The 25,016-nt window shown below is 61.2% G+C and overlaps 1 protein-coding gene across 1 annotated transcript in view; it reads left to right on the plus strand.

Moving 5' to 3' along the window:
- The window catches only part of LOC125345514 (phospholipid-transporting ATPase IH-like), a 75,659-nt gene extending 51,709 nt beyond the window's left edge, over nt 1–23,950 (plus strand). The window contains exons 20-30 of the mRNA XM_048337645.1: nt 611–862; nt 1,869–2,043; nt 3,360–3,462; nt 3,559–3,704; nt 4,188–4,247; nt 4,694–4,821; nt 6,873–7,008; nt 16,579–16,644; nt 17,205–17,308; nt 18,489–18,654; nt 23,696–23,950. Coding sequence (XP_048193602.1) covers nt 611–862; nt 1,869–2,043; nt 3,360–3,462; nt 3,559–3,704; nt 4,188–4,247; nt 4,694–4,821; nt 6,873–7,008; nt 16,579–16,644; nt 17,205–17,308; nt 18,489–18,654; nt 23,696–23,935 — 1,576 coding nt within the window. The 3' untranslated portion in view covers nt 23,936–23,950. The remainder of the gene's footprint in view (nt 1–610; nt 863–1,868; nt 2,044–3,359; nt 3,463–3,558; nt 3,705–4,187; nt 4,248–4,693; nt 4,822–6,872; nt 7,009–16,578; nt 16,645–17,204; nt 17,309–18,488; nt 18,655–23,695) is intronic.
- Nucleotides 23,951–25,016: the final 1,066 nt, after the last annotated feature.

The raw sequence follows: 25,016 nt of genomic DNA on the forward strand, positions 1-25,016 counted from the left end.
TCCGTGACCCCCTGCAGCCTGGGCTTCCCCCGGTGTATGTGACTGATGGTGGTGAAGCCCGATCACGCAGGGCTCTGCAAGGGAAAGGTCCTGCACGCTGGGCTTCACACGCCTGCACGTGTGGTAAACCCGTGACGCGTGTTAGCTAGCGGTACCCCCACTGGGCTCCATCCAGTTCAGTAGACAACGTTAGGATAGTTTATAGCAAAAGACAAGATCATGGGTACTGCTGGCCACCTCTTGTACTGATGGGGTTTTATTTTCCCCTTCTTAAGACGTTTGTGTTGACTTAGATTCTGGAAGGAACTTACCAGCTCAGTGTGAGTGGACTTGACCGGTGAGACTCAGCTAGACAGGAAAGCGCAGTGGAGGTCGCGGACAACCGCCTCCCTGTTCTCGATGCCTCTCGTGTCTGTGGGACTTGGGACGTGTGCGTTCAGGAGCGTGGGCTCTGGTTCCCTCCCGTCCTTCGCACAGGGACCGTGAGCAGCAGCTCACTGTCTCACGCCGCGTGCCGAGCTGCTGTCATCCCGAGAGCCCCGTGGCTCGACCGGCCCACGTTCCTGAAGCCCCTTTTCAGCCCTGGTTCCCATGTCCACCGCTCCGACAGGCTCCAGGAGAAGGCCGCAGACACCATCGAGGCACTGCAGAAGGCAGGCATCAAGGTCTGGGTGCTCACGGGGGACAAGATGGAGACCGCTGCGGCCACCTGCTACGCCTGCAAGCTGTTCCGGAGAGGCACGCAGCTTCTGGAGCTGACGACCAAGAGGATCGAGGAGCAGAGCCTGCACGACGTGCTGTTCGAGCTGAGCAAGACCGTGCTGCGCTGCAGCGGGAGTCTCACCAGGGACACCTTCTCGGGGTAGGCAGCGGAGCCCCACCACCCTCGGGGAGCCCCCTCTCCTGGTGCTGATGCAGCACCTCTGGGGGCTAGGTGGCTCACCCCTGCACGGTGGCTGGACCCATCTCCTCGTACACGTGTGTGCATGTGTGCAGTTCACACTGCTTGAGGAAGGAGGCTGGAAGACAGCACTGGTGAAATCGCCCACCCCTGTGGGGAAGGGTGCAGAAAGACAGCACTGATGAAATCCCGTGGTGGGGCTCGTTCCCGTCGGTTCCTAAGACTCGGGGCTGTGTTGCAGATGCCTCCAAGCTGCCAGAGGGCCAGGAGGTATTAATAATTCAGGTTTCTGTCTGAGACACAGCAGGATGCCCCTGAGTCGTTTCTTCCCAGGAACATGCAGGCCTTGGCAGACGGACCTTGCGGCTGCTGCCCTGGACGGTGCTGATGCGTCCTCTGAGACTCGCTCTTATCTGGATGGTTTTAGATCTCATTAATGTCGGGAAAGCGAATCAGCTTTCTAATCATACATATCTTAAATTATTCATAAGTAGCAGAAAGATAGTTCCTTGCAACCTATCTAGAATTCCTTTTAGGGATTAGAGATTTTTTTTAAGCCAGCAAAGAAATTTTGACCATGCTATAGTAGCTGAGGTCATCTGGACAGAAGGCTGAGAAGTCAGTCAGCTATGCAGACAGACCGAGGCTGGCATGGGAGCCCAGGAAGACCACACACACGGGATGGCTTCTCTAGAGGCCAGAGGAATACTCCCACGCGTGTCCAGGATTTCTGGGGCTCCAGGACGAATCCGTGGGGAGCTGCGTGGCATCACTGGAGTTAAGTACGAGTGTCCTCAAGCGTGGCTGCGGCGCGGCCGGCGGCGTGGGCCGCGCTGTGCCTGCCGGGTGTCTAAATGGAGCGAGGAGCTTGCTGACGACGGGGGTTTGTGCGCCTCTAGGTTCCCCGGGGTGTGGGGTTCTCAAGCGTGCGGGCTTCGCGCTGACCTTCCTGCTTCTGTGACCTCAGGCTCTCCACGGACATGCATGACTACGGGCTAATCATCGACGGAGCCACGCTGTCCCTGGTCATGAAGCCCCGGGAGGACGGGAGTTCCAGCAACTACCGGGAGCTCTTCCTGGAGATCTGCCGCAACTGCAGCGCCGTGCTGTGCTGCCGCATGGCGCCGCTGCAGAAGGCCCAGGTCGCCGTCCCGTCCGCGCGGCCGCGGGGGTGCATGGGGAGCGGGGAGCCCCAGGCCGTCGGGGGGGGGGGCCGCCTTCAGAACGTCTGGAGAGGCAGTGGTCGGGGGGCGAGCGTCACCACCGTGGGGCGCACACGCGTGGAGCCCCCAGGTGCCGGCGGGGAGAGGGTGCCGAGCGCCGGCCCGCGCCGCCCGCAGCCGCGGCGCCTCCGCCTTCAGGACGCTGGAGCCCGGGCTCGGCCTCGCCGCGAGCTGGGCTTCCTGTCCACGCGTGTGCAGGCCTTGCGGGTGGACTCCAGACTGGGCCTGTCCACTCCCCGCTCCCGTGGGGAACGTACCTGGGAGGTTTCTTAGGTGCCGTCGAATGCATCGGGGTTCCCCCGTGATAGGCCGGCTCACCCCATTGCCATGAAGTGGGTGATCTGGTTTCCTGACAGCACGTGTTAGGCGTGCTACACGGGTTCACCTTGAATTGTTGAGAATGAAAGGAATCTACAGCCGCGTAGCCTGGTAGGATGAGGCTGCACAGACTGCGAACCGGTCCCCGGAGGCCCCTGGGGCACACGCTCCGTTAGTATGTCAGAGTCCCCGGGAGCGCTCATAGAAGAGAAGCCGAGACAGCGAGGGGCTGAGGGGCTCTGTTCCCCTCTCCCTCCATGTTCTCCTCTGCAGAAACCCACACCCGTTTCCAGATGCCAGCTTGTTTGTTCAAGTGCTGCTGAAGGTTTTATGTGGGGAGCTTGTCCTTCCGCCTCTCGTGTTGAACTGAGAAGTTGACCCGCACGCCCCTCTTCCAGGCCTCGGGCTCCACACAGTTGCACGCGGGGCACACGGATGGGAAAAACCTAGAGAAACTCACCAAACACTGGGAAATGACTCGTTTTGCATGAAGTTGCTAAGTTTGATGTTTTTTACACTTGACAGATTGAAAGTTAAAATCACAGCAGGGCTGCTTAAACGTCCTTCTTTTTGGCTTGGTCCCACAGCAGCCGGGACCGCGTCACAGTACCGTAGCGCAGCATGGGATGCTGGTTTACCCTAGACTGCTTCCACGCAGGACTGCGAGGACAGCTCTGCCCGGCCTCCCCGGTCCGGCTCGCAGTGCTCTCTCAGTACCTTCTACTGTGCTTCATTTTGCTCTCACTATGAACAGGACTCTGTCCTCTGCGGGAGAATTGAGGGTCCTAAATGAGCTCTCTTCAAACACATTTTTCGTAGACTGACTTTGCCTGTTAGCTTTGCCTACTTAATAATTACTCTTTTTTTCAAAAAAAATGAAGCTGAGTAAAGAATTCGTGCATGTGTTTATTTTCCAGATTGTTAAGTTAATCAAGTTTTCAAAGGAGCACCCTATCACGCTGGCCATCGGTGACGGCGCAAATGACGTCAGCATGATCCTGGAGGCGCACGTGGGCATAGGTGCGTGCCTGCGGCTGGGCGGGGGCCGCGGCCCGGCGGGAACGCCCCTCCGCCTCCGCGGGCTCCGCCCACCGCCTGCTCCCTCCCGCCTCCCAGGGGTCATCGGCAAGGAGGGCCGGCAGGCCGCCAGGAACAGCGACTACGCGATACCCAAGTTCAAGCACCTGAAGAAGATGCTCCTCGTTCACGGGCACTTTTATTACATTAGGATAGCTGAGCTGGTGCAGTACTTCTTTTATAAGGTAGGATGATGCCTTCTCTGCTCATGGTCCCCGTGGCCTCTTGTCAGGGCAGGCCGTCACTACCACGGTCCTTCACCTAGAGACAGAAACGACTGCCAGGGCCCGTCGGCCCTTTACCCTCGCGACACGTCAAGTTCCATGCCTGGAGCTTCTAGCGCCTCTGACCACCCCGTGTTTCATGTGAACTATGCAGGAGAGTTCAGGTGTGAAATGTGTGAGGACTGTCCTCTGTCTTCTCCACCAGACAAGCAGTTTCTTCACTGCCACTATCCCAGCCTCCTCCAGCCAGTAATTCTTCGCGTTGTTTCTGCTCAGGGCAGCACAGCAGGCAGAATAGTCGCACCCGTGTTGGTGTCGGCCTCGCGGGTAGCAGATCCCGAAGCCCGCCGTGCTGCTCTGGAGGCGTCAGCGCGAGGGAGGCAGGCAGGCTGTGCGTCCTGGCTCCTCCCCTGCACTGACTAACGCGGGTGGCTTGCCTTTCAGAACGTCTGCTTCATTTTCCCTCAGTTTTTATACCAGTTCTTCTGTGGATTTTCACAGCAGGTGAGTCCCGCGTCTTCAGTGGGCGGTTTCCCCGATCCTTCACCCTGGGAGCTGCCTGGGAGCGCAGCTAGGCTTTGGGATATGGGGGTGAAGGAGGGGGGCAGGAGTGTGGAGGTGAGACCTGGGGGTGGGGAGGCCCCGCCTTTCCGGAGAGCGGCCGGGCCAGGCAGATCCCAGCAGGAGGTGGTGATGAGAATTACCGGCATGGGGGCCCTGAGTCAGTGTGCAGGGGTAGAATTGGTGGGTGCAAGCTGCCATTTTAAGCCTGCCTGGTGGATAGAGTGGAGCTTGGGGAATTGCCCTGGGCCTTTGCTTTTGTAGAAAGAACAGCTCTTGACGTGCGTTTTGTGCTGCTTTGCAAATTGAAAATACTGAACCAAACCACACGCGCAGAAAGAGCTGTGCAAGCGCTGGGGGCGTTGTTCAGCTGACTCTTCTTCCCACAGACTTTGTATGATACTGCGTATCTGACCCTCTACAATATCAGCTTCACGTCCCTGCCCATTCTTCTGTACAGCCTGATGGAGCAGCATGTCAGCATGGAGGTGCTCAAGAGAGACCCCACTCTGTACAGGTGCGTGCCCCGTCCCCTCTGCACAGACAGGAGCGCAGGCGGGAGCAGCTGGGGCTGCATATCCCAGGAGTTGCCTGGAGGACACCCGGCGCCGCTTCACAGGTTCACTTCTGCTGGCGGCCTCCGCGTGGGGGCCTTTGCATAGGAGGCACACGCGGGCGAGGCCTTCGCACGGGAGGTGCACACGGGAGCTGCACACGGGCGAGGCCTTCACATGGGAGGTGCACACGGGAGGTGCACACGGGAGGCCCTCACACGGGAGGTGCACACGGGAGGCCCTCACACGGGAGGTGCACACGGGAGGCCCTCACACGGGAGGTGCACACGGGAGGCCCTCACACGGGAGGTGCACACGGGAGGCCCTCACACGGGAGGTGCACACGGGAGGTGCACACGGGAGGCCCTCACACGGGAGGTGCACACGGGAGGCCCTCACACGGGAGGTGCACACGGGAGGTGCACACGGGAGGCCCTCACACGGGAGGTGCACACGGGAGGCCCTCACACGGGAGGTGCACACGGGAGGCCCTCACACGGGAGGTGCACACGGGAGGCCCTCACACGGGAGGCCCTCACACGGGAGGTGCACACGGGAGGCCCTCACACGGGAGGCCCTCACACGGGAGGTGCACACGGGAGGCCCTCACACGGGAGGTGCACACGGGAGGCCCTCACACGGGAGGCCCTCACACGGGAGGCCCTCACACGGGAGGCCCTCACACGGGAGGCCCTCACATGGGAGGTGCACACGGGAGGCCCTCACACGGGAGGTGCACACGGGAGGCCCTCACACGGGAGGCCCTCACACGGGAGGCCCTCACACGGGAGGTGCACACGGGAGGCCCTCACACGGGAGGTGCACACGGGAGGTGCACACGGGAGGCCCTCACACGGGAGGCCCTCACACGGGAGGCCCTCACACGGGAGGCCCTCACACGGGAGGCCCTCACACGGGAGGCCCTCACACGGGAGGCCCTCACACGGGAGGTGCACACGGGAGGCCCTCACACGGGAGGTGCACACGGGAGGCCCTCACACGGGAGGTGCACACGGGAGGCCCTCACACGGGAGGCCCTCACACGGGAGGCCCTCACACGGGAGGCCCTCACACGGGAGGCCCTCACACGGGAGGCCCTCACACGGGAGGTGCACACGGGAGGCCCTCACACGGGAGGCCCTCACACGGGAGGTGCACACGGGAGGCCCTCACACGGGAGGCCCTCACACGGGAGGCCCTCACACGGGAGGTGCACACGGGAGGCCCTCACACGGGAGACCCTCACACGGGAGTCCTCGGCACGTGAGGTGCGTGGGGGAGGCCCGTGGCTCTGTGAAGTTGCTTGGCGACGTCGCGGCCCAGGGGACCGTGGCTGGTCTGGCCTTCCCCGGCTGGGCTGCTGGGCTGCACCGGGGCTCCCAGCGCCCGGAGGTTCATGGCCCACGCCGCCCTGTGGTTTGTCCAGTTCAGAAGAGCCCACCGGTCGGCCCTGTTTGCGTGCTCCTTGCTCCTGAGTTTTGTTGTTATTTTAAGTAATCAGGAAAAAAATGTTTTCCTGCTATCTCAGAACTTCTCCAGGATCCCGGGCAAGATTCAGCGTTCTTGTGCACTGTGGGTTGTGTGTGTCTGTGTGTGTGTGCATGCGCCATTCTCAGTCTCCACCTGCACTGCCCCGGGAGCCACGCCCCGCGTAGCCTTGACCACGTGTGTGTCCTTGACACGCGAGGAGCTCGAAGCTGTCCGCTGCTCGCGACAGGCCTCTGCGGTCACGGGCTGGGGTGCAGAGCAGCCCGGGGTCCAGACGTCACACGTACGGTAGTCACCTTCAGAGGACAGGCTGTGTGCAGCCCGTGACAGCAGTGCGCTTGAGCGCAGGTGGGAAGGCAATCCAACAGGATTGGTGGAGAGCACGGGGTGGGGGGCACAGGGCCAGGCTGAGGAGCTGGCGCCGCCAGGGACACGGACCCCGCGGCATCCTTCACGAGCGGTGCTGCCGGGGTGCAGGGGCCGCGCACGGGGGTCACCGGTGTTTCCCATCTCTTTCTTTACACAGAGACATCGCCAAGAACGCACTGCTTCGCTGGCGAGTGTTCATTTACTGGACATTCCTGGGCGTCTTCGACGCGTTGGTATTTTTCTTTGGTGCTTATTTCATGTTTGAAAACACTCCAGTGACCAGCAACGGACAGGTGAGTCCCGAGCTTGATCTTGTCCGCTTGCCCGCTTAGTCATAAGCCCCACCGCAAGGTCATTTTGTGAGAACAACAGCACAGCTCGGCCTGGGGTTGGGTGGGCCCCTGGGGGGGGCAGGAAAGGTTACGTCAGTACGCCCCCCTCCCTCCCCACCCCCCGGCCACTCTGCAGACAGCCGCTGCAGCTGTGGGCTCGGTCCTGGGTTTGCCAGGCTGTTTTGTAACCTCACCTTCCATCCTTAGCCAGCGATTATTCCACCGGGGCCTGGCCCTTCGGTGTGGGGGGGAACGCGGTCTTTCCCGGGACGGCTCCTGTGTGTCTCCTTTGCGATGAGTCAGTCGGTAGTTCTCTAGTGGACGTTCAGCGCTAGTTGTTTGCGTACTTTCTGGGGTTTGTTTTATTCGTATCTCGCTCTTTTCTTTTTGCCACTTGCCTCACTCCACCCTCAGATAATGACCACCAACACACACATGGTAAGACAATCTGGGTTTGTCCTCTCTGTGTTCTTTGGAGTGCATTACAAATAAAATATTTCTCGAAAATATTTTCAAACGTGACTCCTTCTGTGTGTTTTGTCGGTAGCGGTGCTGTTAGCTGCTCCTACCTCCTCTGGCGTCAGAGCTGCGCACGCGCGTTCTGACTGCCTCCCAGGTGGGTCCTCTCCTGGGTCTGTGCGGGCTGCAGTGGAGGCTGACGGTATTAAATGGCCTCCTTGGGTCTCTGTAAATGAGGGGACAGGTGGCCGGTCGGGGACCTTGCTTTGGGGGCTCCCTTTGCTGGGCAGGGCAGCCGAGAGGCGTCAAGTAGTCCAGTAGTCCTTCTGTTGTCTCCAAGATACCAAGCTGGATGTTCAAGTAGATAATGCTCTGGGCATCAGAGAAAATCCCTCTCAGCCACCACTTCAGGGCAGCAGGTGAAGCCGATGCTTCACGCCTCCCCTCTCCTCCCCACTGTTGTCTGCCCGTGTCTACCCCTAGACTATTGGAGTGAAACCTACATCTCTGGGTGCATGTCCTGGCGGTGTGTTTACCCCTCGTTTCTCTTTTCTCTTTACAAAAAGGTGCTGTTATCGTTCATTATCACTTAATCCAGGGGGGCTGAGTCTGCTCTGAAAACTTCACTGTTCTAAATACGTGATGCTTTTCTGTCATGGATCCTCGGTCTCAGGGCATTTTAATTAGCCAGCTTCTGAATGTCACCGGGCCTTATACATAACTACTTAGAGCTCTTTGTGGGTTCTTATAGAGTTGCCCTTGCGCAGGCTTTAGGTGAGTGTCTGTCTGTATCTTAAACGTCTCCTCGTGTGTCCTGAGGCCCTACCCCAGGACCGTGGGGGGGTGGGGGGGTGGACTCGTCCCATGACAGCACATTGTGTCTGTCTCGGTGCAGTCCCTGTTGCCGGCCTGAGGAGGTGAGAAGAAAGCTTTTGCAAGGTGAGTGCTAGGGAGAGGCGGGCTCGGGACTCAGGCCGTGATCTGTGCCAGCGTCTGCCTGGTCCCCTGCTGCCCTGACCGCCTGTGGTCCCTCCGTCTCAAAGGACGGGGCGGGCGCTCCCTGCTCCAGAAAGGTGAGCAGAGTGCGTGTTTCCAGCCTTCCCAGAGATGCCCCCACTGCCTCTCCCATCTTCTCACCCCCGCTGCGGCTGCAGCCGGCCTGCTGGGTATACAGCCCACGGAGAAGTCCAGTGTTGCACAGTTGCCCCTACCTTCCACCCCCTGCGTACGTCAGGCCTCTGGCCACCACAGAGCTTCTGTGGGCTCCTGGGAGGATGCTGCTTGCTGGCCCTGCCCTGTCTCCACCTGTCACGTGACTGTTGTCAGCCTTAGTAGACGTATCTTGAAATGAGGACAGAGGAGAGTTCAAGGCAGAGGTGCACCGGGGCCAGCTTAGCAGCCCTCAGAGCCCTGCCACTGATGGAGAATTTCAGTGGTCCCCTCTGGGCACACTGGCCTCATTGTGGAAGCTTGGAGTGCAAGACAGGCATCTTATTACCCAAGAGCTCCTAGGGCCCCGAGGGTCAGGAACATGAACCGGCCTCCAGAGCAGCCGGCACGCATTCTCCTGGTGGGTATGTCCAGAGTCGGGGATGAGAACAGGAGGCTGCAAGGAGCCACGCGCTGAGCAGGCTGAGGAGCTGGGACTAGGCCTGGCCCAGAATATCCTGACAGCCCTCAGAAGTGACACGAGGGAAAGCGTGTTAGGAGGCAGGACGGCCAAGGCCTCTCCCTGGACAGTGTGTGGCAGGTGGACACCTCTAGCTCCAACTGTAGACACGTGCTGCCCACTGCGCCGCGGGCCTCTGGGGAGCCCCTCTCCCTGGAGAGATTAGCACCTGTGTCTAGGGTGGTAAAGGGGTTGACTTGCGGACCTCTGGGGAGCCCCTCTCCCTGGAGAGATTAGCACCTGTGTCTAGGGTGGTAAAGGGGTTGACTTGCACTACGAAACTAGAAACAGTGTCACAGGCAGGTTTTTCAGGAGGTCACTAGTTTCTCAGGATGACCTGGTCCAGGGTCACAGTATAGCAATTTATATATCTGTTCACTCTGGTCCTGGTCCTGGTCCTGAGGCTGCAGCTCTGTGATTGTGATCTGTGTTCACTGTGGTCCTTGTCCTGGGGTCACAGCTCTGTGATTGTGGTCTATGTTCACTGTGGTGATCTGGTCCTGGGGTCACAGCTCTGTGATTGTGATCTGTGTTCACTGTGGTGATCTGGTCCTGGGGTCTCAGCTCTGTGATTGTGATCTATGTTCACTGTGGTGATCTGGTCCTGGGGTCGTGATCTGTTTTCACTGTGGTCCTTGTCCTGGGGACTCAGCTCTGTGATTGTGGTCTATGTTCACTGTGGTGATCTGGTCCTGGGGTCACAGCTCTGTGATTGTGATCTGTGTTCACTGTGGTCCTGGTCCTGGGGCCGCAGCTCTGTGATTGTGATCTGTGTTCACCGTGGTGATCTGGTCCTGGGGTCACAGCTCTGTGAATGTGATCTGTGTTCACTGTGGTGATCTGGTCCTGATGTCACAGCTCTGTGAATGTGATCTGTGTTCACTGTGGTGATCTGGTCCTGGGGTCACAGCTCTGTGATTGTGATCTGTGTTCACTGTGGTGATCTGGTCCTGGGGTCTCAGCTCTGTGATTGTGATCTATGTTCACTGTGGTGATCTGGTCCTGGGGTCACAGCTCTGTGATTGTGATCTGTGTTCACTGTGGTGACCTGGTCCTGATGTCACAGCTCTGTGATTGTGATCTGTGTTCACTGTGGTGATCTGGTCCTGGGGTCACAGCTCTGTGATTGTGATCTGTGTTCACTGTGGTGATCTGGTCCTGGGACCCCAGCCCTGTGATTGTGATCTGTGTTCACTGTGGTGATCTGGTCCTGGGGTCACAGCCCTGTGATTGTGATGTCTGTTTACTGTGGTGATCTGGCCCTGGTGTCACAGCTCTGTGATTGTGATCTGTGTTCACTGTGGTCCTTGTCCTGGGGTCTCAGCTCTGTGATTGTGGTCTATGTTCATTGTGGTGATCTGGTCCTGGGGTCACAGCTCTGTGATTGTGATCTGTGTTCACTGTGGTGATCTGGTCCTGATGTCACAGCTCTGTGATTGTGATCTCTTTTCACTGTGGTGATCTGATCCTGGGGTCGCAGCTCTGTGATTGTGATGTCTGTTTACTGTGGTGATCTGGTCCTGGGGTCGTAGCTCTGTGATTGTGATGTCTGTTTACTGTGGTCATCTGGTCCTGATGTCACAGCTCTGTGATTGTGATCTGTGTTCACTGTGGTGATCTGGTCCTGGGGTTACAGCTCTGTGGTTGTGATCTCTTTTCACTCTGTTGATCTGATCCTGGGGTCGCAGCTCTGTGATTGTGATGTCTGTTTACTGTGGTGATCTGGTCCTGGGGTCACAGCTCTGTGATTGTGATCTGTGTTCACTGTGGTGATCTGGTCCTGGGGTCACAGCTCTGTGATTGTGATCTGTGTTCACTGTGGTGATCTGGTCCTGGAGTCACAGCTCTGTGATTGTGATCTGTGTTCACTGTGGTGATCTGGTCCTGGGGTCACAGCTCTGTGATTGTGGTCTATGTTCACTGTGGTGATCTGGTCCTGGGGCTGCAGCTCTGAGATCGTGGTCTGTGTTCACTTGGTGATCTGGTCTGGGGTTGCAGCTTGGTGATCATGCTCTCAGTGTTTGCTGAATGTTTACCTTTTACAGCTGGTGCAGTTTATGAGCCTCACTCTGTTTATGAGTGCTAGCAGAGGGCTACTTACTTTTAAGGACCAAGTTGTCTACGTGAGCATTATAGATCACATGTGTAATTAAGGGAGCAAGAGAACTATCAACAACTTTTTTATGGAGCTTTTTCTGCCAGACATCAAATGCCATCATTACTTCTCATTCTGATGCCACAGAGGCAGTAACTCTTCCGCTTTAGCTGAGCAGGGTGCCCCTGGACAGCCACCTGGAAGGTAGCTGAGATGAGGTTGTCAGTGTTGGATGATCACAGCTGATTGATGGATCATGGGATTAGCATCTGAGGCATGCAGAGGTGTCATCGTGACCATGACCTTTAAAAGATCCAGCCATGTTGGTTGTGAAATACTGTACACAATGAAATTAAATTGATTTGAGCAGAAATGTCCCATGAAAATGCTTCTCTCCAGGGGGAATGGTTGGTCAATGTGGCAGAACTGGACTGGGCCGGATGTAGAGATGATTCTGACCCAGGGACAGAACTGCTAAGACATATGTGACTGGCCAGATATCAGTTACGCCATTCATGAAGGTGCACTGTAAAGGTGTGAGGGAGTTGACTGCCAGTGGAGGTGTGATACAGAGCTGTGAGTCATTGACCCGTGGTGGAGGTGTGAGTACCTGGCCCACAGAGGAGGAGGACTGTGGAGGTGTGAGTCACTGGCCCACAGTGGAGGAGGACTGTGGAGGTGTGAGTCACTGACTCGCAGTGGAGGAGGACTGTGGAGGTGTGAGTCACTGACTCGCAGTGGAGGAGGACTGTGGAGGTGTGAGTCACTGGCCCACAGTGGAGGAGGACTGTGGAGGTGTGAGTCACTGGCACACAGTGGAGGAGGACTGTGGAGGTGTGAGTCACCGACTCGCAGTGGAGGAGGACTGTGGAGGTGTGAGTCACCGACTCGCAGTGGAGGAGGACTGTGGAGGTGTGAGTCACTGGCCCACAGTGGAGGAGGACTGTGGAGGTGTGAGTCACTGACTCGCAGTGGAGGAGGACTGTGGAAGTGTGAGTCACCGACTCGCAGTGGAGGAGGACTGTGGAGGTGTGAGTCACTGACTCGCAGTGGAGGAGGACTGTGGAGGTGTGAGTCACCGACTCGCAGTGGAGGAGGACTGTGGAGGTGTGAGTCACCGACTCGCAGTGGAGGAGGACTGTGGAGGTGTGAGTCACCGACTCGCAGTGGAGGAGGACTGTGGAGGTGTGAGTCACCGACTCGCAGTGGAGGAGGACTGTGGAGGTGTGAGTCACCGACTCGCAATGGAGGAGGACTGTGGAGGTGTGAGTCACCGACTCGCAGTGGAGGAGGACTGTGGAGGTGTGAGTCACTGACTCGCAATGGAGGAGGACTGTGGAGGTGTGAGTCACCGACTCGCAGTGGAGGAGGACTGTGGAGGTGTGAGTCACTGACTCGCAGTGGAGGAGGACTGTGGAGTTGTGAGTCACTGACTCGCAGTGGAGGTGTGTGGTGGAGGTGTGAGTCACCGACTCGCAATGGAGGAGGACTGTGGAGTTGTGAGTCACTGACTCGCAGTGGAGGTGTGTGGTGGAGGTGTGAGTCACCGACTCGCAGTGGAGGAGGACTGTGGAGGTGTGAGTCACTGACTCGCAATGGAGGAGGACTGTGGAGGTGTGAGTCACCAACTCGCAGTGGAGGTGTGAGTCACTGACTCGCAGTGGAGGAGGACTGTGGAGGTGTGAGTCACTGACTCGCAGTGGAGGAGGACTGTGGAGTTGTGAGTCACTGACTCGCAGTGGAGGTGTGTGGTGGAGGTGTGAGTCACTGACTCGCAGTGGAGGAGGACTGTGGAGTTGTGAGTCACTGACTCGCAGTGGAGGTGTGTGGTGGAGGTGTGAGTCACCGACTCGCAGTGGAGGAGGACTGTGGAGGTGTGAGTCACTGACTCGCAATGGAGGAGGACTGTGGAGGTGTGAGTCACCGACTCGCAGTGGAGGAGGACTGTGGAGGTGTGAGTCACTGACTCGCAGTGGAGGAGGACTGTGGAGGTGTGAGTCACTGACTCGCAGTGGAGGAGGACTGTGGAGGTGTGAGTCACTCACTCGCAGTGGAGGAGGACTGTGGAGGCGTGAGTCACTCACTCGCTGTGGAGGTGTGAGTCACTCACTCGCAGTGGAGGAGGACTGTGGAGGTGTGAGTCACTGGCTCGCAGTGGAGGAGGACTGTGGAGGTGTGAGTCACTGACTCGCAGTGGAGGAGGACTGTGGAGGTGTGAGTCACTGGCTCACAGTGGAGGAGGACTGTGGAGGTGTGAGTCACTGGCCCAGAGTGAAGGTGTGTGGTGGAGGTGTGAGTCACTGGCTCGCAGTGGAGGAAGACTGTGGAGGTGTGAGTCACTGGCCCACAGTGAAGGTGTGTGGTGAAGGTGTGAGTCCTTAGCTTGCAGTGGAGGAGGACTGTGGAGGTGTGAGTCACTGACTCGCAGTGGAGGAGGACTGTGGAGGTGTGAGTCACCGGCTCGCAGTGGAGGAGGACTGTGGAGGTGTGAGTCACCAGCTCGCAGTGGAGGAGGACTGTGGAGGTGTGAGTCACTGACTCCCAGTGGAGGACTGTGGAGGTGTGAGTCACTGACTCCCAGTGGAGGACTGTGGAGGTGTGAGTCAGTTGACCCTGGATGGAGGCGTGCTGTAGAAATGAGTCACTTGACAGCACTGCAGGTGTGAATCAGTTGACTTGCAGTGCAGGTTGACTTGGAGGTATACGAGCTAGTAGAGTGTCAGAAAGTATTTTCACAATAGGAAAGTCCTGACGAGGTCTCAGACCTTATCGTTTGGGGGTGGGGGAAGATCATGTCTTTGGCAACCCTAAGAAGGGGTACTGGTGTTCTGGGGACTTATTCCCACTCCTCACCTCAGATCCTGATGGGATCATGGCTAAGGCAAAGTGAGCTTGGGTATCTGAAGAAGTTGGGGAGTCCCGGAGACAGCTCCATGCCATGTGTCTTGGGGAGCCAGCACCTCCTGTCTCTAGCTCTCGGGGAGCCGGCACCTCCTGTCTCTAGCTCTCGGGGAGCCGGCACCTCCTGTCTGTAGCTCTCGGGGTTCTGGCACCTCCTGTCTCTAGCTCTCGGGAGCCGGCACCTGCAGCCAAGGGTCATGGACGTGGGGAGAGCAGATCATGGTTCTGACTTCCACACTGGAGGTGGTTGTGCCTAATTCTCTACCCATAGAGGGGCCGTGGTGGTGCATGTTTCCTGGACTTGAGGCTGTCGGCACCCCAAGTCTTGACACTGACCACACCTCAGGAGACATGGCAGGAGGCTGAGGGACCATTTTCTGCATGGCATCCAGATGTGTGACTTCATTCCGAGACTGCTGCGTACCTTGTGTGTGCAAGACATGTGGCATCCGTACCTGTGTCTCCTGGCCCTGTGTGTGTGTGTGTGTGTGTGTGTGAGACGTCATTCCCCCGGCCCCCGCACGCCTTGGTCACACAGCGCTCTTGTCTAGTTTCTTTCCTGCCTAGCGAGGGACAGCCTGCAGCGTCTGATGTGCATGGCTAGTTTCTAGTTACTCAAGCCCTGATCCGCTCACTCTCAGCCTTATAAATGTGCCTGCCCCGCAGGTGAACTGTGGAGGGCAGAGCACTAGGATTTGAACTCGTGCTTGCTAAGCGGCTGCTCTGCCACTGAGCCATGTCTCCAGCCCTTTTATTTGCACTCACTAGTTTTAAGAGCGGTCTTGCGTTCGGCTCAGAACGGTGCATAAACTTCAGTCTTCACAGTTTACGCTTCCTACCGTAGCTAGGACGGCAGGCACAGGCCACCAAGAACGCCTTTTTTTTTCTTGGGCTGGAGTCTCCTGACCTCTTGGGCCTGAGATGACCTAGAACGGTCATCCGTCCAGTCTCAGCTTCCCAAGTAGCCTGGACAACAGGCGGTGCCACGGCACCCAGCCAGAGGGCACTTGTGGCGAGCGTCTGTCAGGTGTCTGGTAGACCTTGGGCATTGGCGTCCTGTGCATTTAGCTTCGCTGTTGGCAGCCCACCGGAGGCAGCAGCAGGTGCTCCCGGGCACTCCCCGGGGCCCACGTGCGCAAGCAGCGGGGTCTCCAGACACGGCCAGGTGTCCCAGGGCTGTCATCTGGCCGAGGGGCACTGTCTGTGCTGTCTGAGTACTGTGCGTGCTACCTCAGCACTGTGCGTGCTACCTGTGGGCTCAGCGTTGCAGACGAGTCACCCCTCTCAGTCACCGTAGAAAGAAGGGGGCCCGACATGGCGGGGGCCTTGAGAAGTCGGTGTTCACACCCTCCCACGTGGGAGGTGCCCCTCCCCCAGTGCACCCTCCCACCCTCCCACCACCGTCGCTGAGTTGTGAGGTATGGCGATAAGCGTAATTCTTTTATTTAAAATAACTGCAAGTAAAACCGTCAGTGTCTAGTTTTTTCCATCTTTATAAACAAGGACTCATTTTCTTTTATAAAGAAGTACTGGGGAGGGAGGGCTGGGAATGTGGTCTAGTGGTAGAGCGCTCGCCTAGCTAGCATGCATGCAGCCCTGGGCTCGATTCCTCAGCACCACATAGACAGAAAACGGCCAGAAGTGGCGCTGGGGCTCAAGTGGCAGAGTGCTAGCCTTGAGCAGAAAGAAGCCAGGGACGGCGCTCAGGCCCTGAGTTCAAGCCCAGGACTGGAAACAAAAAACAAACAGGAGGAAGAAGTCCTAGGCACTGTGCCAGAGCCCCCGTTTGTGGGCTGAGCTGAGTGGCCGCCCCCAGGAGGCGTGGCCATGCCCAGGAGGGCCTACTGCAGCGTCTGGGAAGCGAGTCACGTGACTCCTGCCCATCCCCAGGGGGCTCGGCCGGGGGCCTGGCCTGTGGAAGGGTGGTCTTCGTCTGGCTGTCCCACCTGTCTGCTGCTTCTTTGTCTTGCTGTTTTCCCTGGAGAGTCCACCTGACGCTGTCTCCTGTGTGTCTGGGGATTGCTGGCTGTTACCGCAGCAGCGGGCGGGCGGCTGGTGCCGCCCAGACAGAGGCGCCGCGCGCAGGGAATGTGGTGAATGTCCCTTCTATAGAAAACAGTGTGTCCCGTGTACTGCACTGGCTCCCCGGAGTTAGAGTGAGGAGCGAGAGGGGCTCTGGGTGCTGTGGCGGAGGCCATTAGTCCTGTGCAGATACCGGAGCCAGCAGGAAGCCTGAGTGGGTCTAGTCGCGGAGCTGACCTGGGCCTCCTCCACCCCACTCCTCCCGCTTGAGAGGAAACCGCAGTCTGTAACCTTTGGGCCAATGCGCGTAAGCCCAGAGGTGTAGAGCGAGCGTGCGGGCGGACAGAGCGGGTCGGCCCGAGCTCACCGGCCGTCTTCCCCACAGATGTTTGGGAACTGGACCTTCGGGACGCTGGTGTTCACTGTGATGGTGTTCACAGTCACGCTGAAGGTGAGTAGCAGCCCCTGGAGGGGCCCGCGGGGCGGGGGGGGGGGGGGCACCCGCCGCCTGCGTTGCCATGCTCCTCACCCCGTGTCTGGCCTGCAGTGAACCGCGTGGCACAACACCCAATCCTCAAGGGCTGCTCAGAAGGGAAGGGAGTGGCGAGGCCTTCCTTTAGGGAGCAAAGGGAAGGAAAAGGAGTCTGCTCTTTGTGACAGGATTCACATTCGAGTTTGTTTAAATGAGACGTAGCCCTATGCGTATGATCGAAGTATAATCTTGTTTGAACAGATGAGTGTATCTTGGAAGTACCAGCCTATTTAAAGTCGCGTTAACTTGGTGAGGAGGCCGAGTGGTACAGAGATGCACACAGATCTCCACTGCCGTGGCCTTTGGTAGCAGCTGGGCCACGTGGGGGAGTTCCGCTCGGTCCCAGGGGCTGCCCGGGGTTTGGTCTGCATCGTCCTGGAAAGTTCTGTGTAGACACGGGTCGCTGCTGAGTTTGGCTCCCACGGCCCACTCGGCCGTCCAGACAGTGCCCCTCTCGCAGCTGCCGCTTCTCCCCGCAGCTGGCGCTGGACACACACTACTGGACCTGGATAAACCACTTTGTCATCTGGGGATCGCTGCTGTTCTACGTCGCCTTCTCCCTGCTCTGGGGCGGGATCCTCTGGTAAGAAGCGGGGTCTGCGGCTCCGCGCCTCCCGTGCAGGGTCACTGCGGACTCCGCGTGGCCCCGGGTCCGGGCCGGCCCTCACCGTCTGCGTCTGCTGCCCCCGCCGGGCGCCTGGGACTGAGTGGCTGCTAATGACTGTGAGCTGCCCTGTCCCAGAGTGCTGGAGGCTGGGAGGCAGAGAGCAGGTGCCAGCCTCTCCTGGGCGCCTGGGGAGGACCCCGTGCTGTACCCCGACCTGGGAGGGCCATCCCACGAGGAGCTGTGGGCTAGACACCACCAGCACCAGTCAGGTGGTCTCCCTGCTAAGACATGCGCTTCCAGAAAGGAAGCCACGAGACGTGGCCACAGGCTGTGATGGGCTACAGGGCACTGGCAGCGAGCTGCACCCCGGGGAGGCCAGGGGTGACCTCAAAAACACGGGTCACTGACAGCGAAGCCTGAGGGGAGTCGCCGCCATGGATCGCACCGCTTCCCTGAGCTCCTCGCCTGGGTCTCCACTCGGCATGCGGGGCACCCCACAGCCCCAGGCCGGCACGTGGCGGCCAGGTCAGCAAGCTGGTGTCCTCGGAGCAGGAGGGTGCGTTCCCAGAGAGGCTGCGCGTACTGAGGCCCTGGGACGGAAGGACGTCTGAGCGGATCGGACCCTGCGGGGACCGCTCGGCCTCCTCCTGGTCATCGCCCCACCCTAAGTCCACATCCCCCTGGGGAGGAGCGGCCTCCGGAGGGAGGAGCGGCGCAATGGCTTGTGTGCTCCCGGGCTTCCCTGCAGCGTGGCCGGCTGGAGCCCGCTCGTGCTCAGAAGATTCATCCCATGGCTCCTGGAGCCTGGGGAGGCTGAGAGAAAGGAGCTCCAGGCGGCTCCCCAGCTCTGAGCGGAACCGCGCCCAGTGCTGGCTGGGGAGCCGAGGCTCTGGGGCTTCCCTCCTTCGCCTCTGCCCGCGGGCGAGGCTGCCAGGACTGCTTTCTCGGGATCCGCCCCTGGACGGGGCCCCCCTGGGGACCCGTTTCTTGGGATGGCTTTGTGCGCTTTCTTTCTCACTTCCCCGCGCCACAGCACCCCGTGTTATTACCGAGGAGGGTCCCGACAGGCTAGAGTGAGCAGGCGGGGTGGCTTGCGCGGTGAACCCCCCCCCAGAGATGACGAGGGGGTCTCCCCTGCACCGTGTCCCTCGCACAGGCCGTTCCTCAGCTACCAGAGGATGTACTACGTGTTCCTACACATGCTGTCCAGCGGGCCCGCCTGGCTGGCCATCGCCCTGCTCATCACCGTCAGCCTCCTCCCGGACGTGCTGAAGAAGGTCCTGTGCCGGCAGCTGTGGCCCACGGCCACGGAGAAGACCCAGGTACGCGCGAGGCCCGCCCCGCGCACAGGCGGGGTCAGGCTTCCTAACGCCAATCGCTCCCATCCCACTAATGAACTCCTTCCTAATGATGCATGGTTGATAAGCAGCGTTCAATCTGATAGCTGTGCCCAATCAGCTGATGAGAGAAAACGAATCAGAGAGCAAGAATTAATGCAGGCGTTAATTTTTTATAAATCCACAACAAATCTGAATCCTCACTCTTAAAGATGAAATCCTATTTTCTTTAAGGGTGGTGAATATGGCCCAGCTTGCTTTAACACAAGGGGTCCCTGGGCCTCGGGGCGGCTGCTTGTTTTACACCCTCGGGAACTGGCCAGGCACTCGGGGGGGGGGGGGGGCCTGGGTGAGGGCCTGGCTCCGGCCCTGCCCCGTGGGGCTGAGCCGCGTCTCCCCGGGAGGTTGGCAGTGCTGTCCGCTGTGACCCGCCCGCCCGGTCAGTCCCCGGACGGTCTGGTCTTCTAGGAGGAGACCGAGTGCTGGGACTTTGACGGAGCCCCATGGAAGGGCCCCGGGGGAGAGCCAGCCAGACCCAGCCACAGGCATGCGGGGCCACGGCCCGCGCCGCCTGACACGGGTCCTGGGGCTCCAGGCCACACTGGGGGTGGAAAGCAGGCCCCCTGCCCTGGGGCTGGCATGGCCTCCCTGCCGCCGATCCCAGCCGTGGCTCGCAAGCGTTCCCAGCCCTCTGCTGACAAGGCCGCCTGCTCCCGTCCCCACCCCGCATGCTGTGCCTCCCAGAGCTCGCGCCCACCGAGCATCCCCCAGCCGTGGGGATCCCCTGCCGCAGCCCCCACTCTGTGGGAGGCCTCTGGGGGGGGGTGTCCTGAGGAGGGGCGTGGGGATGGTGGCGAGGACCTTCCTGTCCCCTCGGCTGCTGGGCCGGGCGCAGGGCCGGGAGGGAGCGGCGGCGTGGTGGCGTCCTGTGGCGCGGGCCTGTCTGCTCAGGACAGGGGCTTGGATGCGTGGGGCGTGTTGGCCTGTAACCGACTCACCTCTCTTGTCTCTCTTTCCTCCTCTTTGTCCTCCATGCTTTGCCTAAATAACCACTACTTGTTCCATCGCTCCCCGGCCCGCAGGCCCGGAACCGGTGCCGTTCTGTTGAGCAGCCCACCGTCTTTATGCTTTCCCAGACCACCAGTGGTCTCAGTTTCTGACCGACAGGTGACCTTCTCTGCCTTTTCCTATGCTGGGGGCCCCGGCCACAGGCCGCAAGGGAGAACTGGGTGCTGAGGCCCAGAGCACCCGGGTTGTCATTGTCCACGGAGACGCTGCCCGCAGCCCGGTGTTCATCAGCAAGCGGTGCTCCCGGCTCCCCTGGGGCTCATGAGTTCAGGCCAGGCCCCCCTAGGTGTTCAGGCCCCAGCCCCAGCCAGGCAGCCTCCACCTGCCCTTCGCCACCCACCCCTGGGCCCGTAGCGAGGCCCCTCGCCCACACCTCTGTGAGCTCCTTCTGTGGGGGGAAACTGAGGAAGACCAAGAGGGAGCCGTTTGCCCACGGACCCCCCCAAGCTGCACTGCAGGCCGAGTCACACTTGAACACACACTTACAGATTCCCTTTGCACCGTTTTTAAAAGGTTTTCTGAAGAAGCCTTCTTGTGGGCCTTCAGTGTCCTCCACAGCCCTCCGTCCCGGCCGTCTGAGCCCGCACGGGGCTGGCGGTGTGTGGAGAGGCGCCGTGGCGGTCCACAGCGCACACGTGGCAGTGTGTGGAGAGGCCCCGTGGCGGTCCACAGTGCACACGTGGCGGTGTGTGGCGGTCCACAGCGCACACGTGGCGGTGTGTGGAGAGGCGCCGTGGCGGCCCACAGCGCACACGTGGCGGTGTGTGGAGAGGCGCCGTGGCGGCCCACAGCGCACACGTGGCGGTGTGTGGAGAGGCGCCGTGGCGGTCCACAGCGCACACGTGGCAGTGTGTGGAGAGGCCCCGTGGCGGTCCACAGTGCACACGTGGCGGTGTGTGGCGGTCCACAGCGCACACGTGGCGGTGTGTGGAGAGGCGCCGTGGCGGCCCACAGCGCACACGTGGCGGTGTGTGGAGAGGCGCCGTGGCGGCCCACAGCGCACACGTGGCGGTGTGTGGAGAGGCGCCGTGGCGGCCCACAGTGCACACGTGGCGGTGTGTGGAGAGGCGCCGTGGCGGTCCACAGCGCACACGTGGCGGTGTGTGGCGGTCCACAGTGCACACGTGGCCGTGTGTGGAGGTCCACAGTGCACACGTGGCGCCCAGCGCTGCCGGGGCACTCGTGCTTCGTGAGCAGAACATCCTGTTCCTCCTCTCAGCGCGAGTTCACCTTTTGTAGCTTTTAAACTAACAAGAGAGTATGGTTTTAAGGCCAAGTCGGCCGTTGAGTTTTTAGAATAATTATATAATTACATAACAGGGTGAGAGGGCTAAGAACACTGATAAACACTTGGGACGTGGCCACGCCAGGCGCACGCCGCCGACAGGTGCTCTGTTAGGGTCAAGCCGCGCCATTCCGCAAAACTTTGGAGGAATCAGCAGTTTCTGGCCCCAGAGGCAGGGGTTTCCTGTAACCCTTCCCACTCGAAGGACACGCAGCCCCGGCGCCTGGGGCGCCCTCCCTCCCGGCCTGCGTCCACTGGCCCCGCAGCTTCTTCTGCAGCCCCCCGAGGGTGCAGCTCCCCCCCGCCCCCCTCCTCCCTGGACACTCACCAGTTGAGACCTGCCTCTGCAACTCCAGCCTCTGTCTTCACTCCTGCGGCCCCAGCCTCTATCTCTTGGGCTCCTAAAGCCCCCACTCCGTGTTCTGAGGCCTGGAAACGTGCGTCTCGGTGCCTTCCCGGCCCAGGCCCAGCTGCCTGCCTTTAGCCCTGGCTGCAGGGTAGGATAGGCAGAAGCTGCCCCTGCTCAGCCCAGAAAGGGGACGGCATGCTCGGACGTGGCAGGACAGGGAGCCCTGGGGTTCTGAAGTGCCCCCCATGGGCCCCTCAGTTGTGTTGGCGTCAGAGGCCTCCAGCCGAGGGGTCTCCAGCTGCCACTTGTGCTGTTCTGGAACCCCACCGCCGGCTCTGCTCCGGGCGCGCCCTCCGGAGCGCCGTCTGTTCTCCCGGCGGACGCTCGGGGCCCCCTAGCCTAGAAGCAGCCCAGAAGCCGTGTCTGGTGGCAGCGGCACGCAGGCCCCTAAGCGAGCCAAGCGCGCGGACTCGGTACAGGTGGGTGCCGACGCGGCCACGACCGTGCGGCGGCCCGGGCACCGAGCGCCGGCCCCCGCCCCCCCCCAGCCTAGGTCTCAGTGTCTTTCCTCGCCTTGCAGAGGAGCGCACAGCTCAGAGCTCCAGTCGATGCCACGCCGAGCAGCGACGGGCCACTGCTGAAGACGCTCTTAGCGCGGCCGCGGCACGCGTAGCTCCGCACTAGGTAACGGAGGCCGCTGCCCGCGAGCACGGCCGGTGTGCAGTGACTCCCAGACTGTCCGCTTTCCTCCAAAGCTTTGCTGTGCTGTGCCTTTTTTAACCACAGAGGTTCATGATGGAAACACAACACATACACGCACACCCATGCACACACTTGGTGTCTGTCCCAGGTGAGTCACACACGCGAGCGCTGCCCGTGGAGGGAGCCTGGCCTCTCCCGGGTCCCGCAGGGAGCCCAGCACCCCGCCTCTGTCAGCGCGTGAGCTGGCGGGGCCGGCGGGCTGCCGCAGGAAGCCGTGCACACCACGTTGCTCGGGTAGCAGCGGGCCGAGGGCAGCCCCGGGCCCTGGCCAGCAGTTGGTGTTCCACGTCGGAGGCGTTCAGAGCCTGGCAGCTTTCTCTGAGCATGGTGATAGTCACGAGAGGAAGGCCTTGCGCTCCACCCCCTGTTCCTACAGGGCATTGACAGCCCCCATGGGTGGGCCCTCTGCTCAGCCCATCTGGGGACGCCCTTGGCCTGACACAGTAGAGGTCCCATGGGCATTAGTGTCAGAGTTCCCGTGGCATAGTGTCAGGTAAAGTTCCCGTGGCGTGGGCGTCAGGTAGAGTCCCGTGGCGTGGGCGTCAGTTCCGTGGCATGGGCGTCAGGTAGAGTCCCGTGGTGTGGGTGTCAGGTAGAGTCCCGTGGCGTGGGCGTCAGGTAGACTCCCGTGGGCGTGGGCGTCAGTTCCGTGGCGTGGGCGTCAGGTAGAGTCCCGTGGCGTGGGTGTCAGGTAGAGTCCCGTGGCGTGGGCGGCAGGTAGAGTCCCGTGGCGTGGGCGTCAGGTAGAGTCCCATGGCGTGGGAGTCAGAGTTCCGTGGCGTGGGCGGCAGGTAGAGTCCCGTGGCGTGGGCGGCAGGTAGAGTCCCGTGGCGTGGGCGGCAGGTAGAGTCCCGTGGCGTGGGCGTCAGGTAGAGTCCCGTGGCGTGGGCGGCAGTTTCGTGGCGTGGGCGTCAGGTAGAGTCCCGTGGCGTGGGCGTCAGTTCCGTGGCGTGGGCGGCAGGTAGAGTCCCGTGGCGTGGGCGGCAGGTAGAGTCCCGTGGCGTGGGCGGCAGGTAGAGTCCCGTGGCGTGGGCATCAGGTAGAGTCCCGTGGCGTGGGCGGCAGGTAGAGTCCCGTGGCGTGGGCGGCAGGTAGAGTCCCGTGGCGTGGGAGTCAGAGTTCCGTGGCGTGGGCGTCAGGTAGAGTCCCGTGGCGTGGGCGTCAGTTCCGTGGCATGGGCGTCAGGTAGAGTCCCGTGGTGTGGGCGTCAGGTAGAGTCCCGTGGCGTGGGCGGCAGGTAGAGTCCCGTGGCGTGGGCGGCAGGTAGAGTCCCGTGGCGTGGGCGGCAGGTAGAGTCCCGTGGTGTGGGCGTCAGTTCCGTGGCATGGGCGTCAGGTAGAGTCCCGTGGCATGGGCGTCAGTTCCGTGGCGTGGGCGGCAGGTAGAGCCCCGTGGCGTGGGCGGCAGGTAGAGTCCCGTGGCGTGGGCGGCAGGTAGCGTCCCGTGGCGTGGGCGGCAGGTAGAGTCCCGTGGCGTGGGCGGCAGGTAGAGTCCCGTGGCGTGGGCGGCGGGTCGCTGGGCTGCGGAGGCCGTGGCTGACCGTGTCTTTGTTCTCTTGGCAGAGCGTGCGGCTGTGGCGCTTCGTGTCGGAGTTCGCTCCTCTTACCTCTTTGCGGAGCTCAGGCTGTCAGAACTCTGGGCGCCTGGCTGCGCCCCGTGGCTCCTCCCCGAGGCCCGTGGCCTGTGTGTTCTGGAGGAGCGAGGAGTACTGCGTGCTCCCGCCCCCCCGGGGCCCCCCACCCCTCTGCGGCTCCAGCGTGAGGCTCGGCCGGTGGGGGTCCCGCCTCGGCCCCAGCCCCTGACCGCCGTGCTTTGAGCCCCGGGACAGGCGTGCAGGACGGCGGGCCGGCCGCTCTGTGTCCTGCCGCACTGTGGAAAGGAACATGGTGCCCTACAGCGTGAGGCTGGCCCCGCGTGGGTGGCCACCCTCTTGTCACGTCACTGTCTGCTGTCCCCCGAAGAACCGTCCGTGGGTCTGTGGCCGTGTGGGCCCCGTGTCCGTCCTGCTGCTCCACGCCGGCCGCTCCCTCGCGTGCACACCCCGCCTTTCTCCCGTGGGAGGGGCCGCGTCACGCGCGCCACGGCCGGGTCTGCGCTGGACCACAGCCGGGCGCCCGCGCCCACCGTCCAGGTCTGGGTGATTTCTCCAGCGCAGTCCGGCCCCCCGGCCCCATCCCTGGCTGCTCTGCAGGGGGGCACGGTCGTGGGGGCCCGGGCCACGCGGCTGCACGGCCCCTCCGCAGACGGCCACGCGCGGGGATGACACGCTTCGCGTGCCCGACTAGAAAACCGGATGATGGCGGCGTGGCCTGGGCACCGGGCGGACCTGCCCTCCGAGTCCCGCCCTGCCACGCGTGGGCCCACGGGTCCCCGCAGCAGCGCTCTTGGCAGCCCCGGTGCCCAAGGGGTCCGTCCAGAGCCTTGGGGTGGATGGCCATCAGAATGCGGCTGGACTGCAAAGCTCCCGATGCGTCCCACACCGCCACGTCTACTTGTGGAAGAATCTGCACTTCGCCTTAACGCTCTTCACTGGGAGGAGGTTCCCGCGGGAGGAGGTTCGCGCCTCAGAGGTGAACTGGAAGGCCTTAGCCAGGGCAGCGGCGCGCGGGGGGGGGGACGGGGGCTGCGGCTCTGTCTCCTCCGGAGAGCAGACACCCTGGGGCTGCGGCGCACCTCGCCGAGTTTGCACAGACACCCTGGGGCTGCCATGCGCCTCACCGTGTTTGCACAGACACCCTGGGGCTGTGGTGCACCTCGCCGTGTTTGCACAGACACCCTGGGGCTGCGGTGCACCTCGCCGTGTTTGCACAGACACCCTGGGGCTGCGGTGCGCCTCACCGTGTTTGCACAGACACCCTGGGGCTGCCATGCGCCTCACCGTGT

Source organism: Perognathus longimembris, unplaced genomic scaffold (genome assembly GCF_023159225.1).
Source record: "Perognathus longimembris pacificus isolate PPM17 unplaced genomic scaffold, ASM2315922v1 HiC_scaffold_5797, whole genome shotgun sequence".
In the NCBI taxonomy this organism is placed as follows: Eukaryota; Metazoa; Chordata; class Mammalia; order Rodentia; family Heteromyidae; genus Perognathus; species Perognathus longimembris.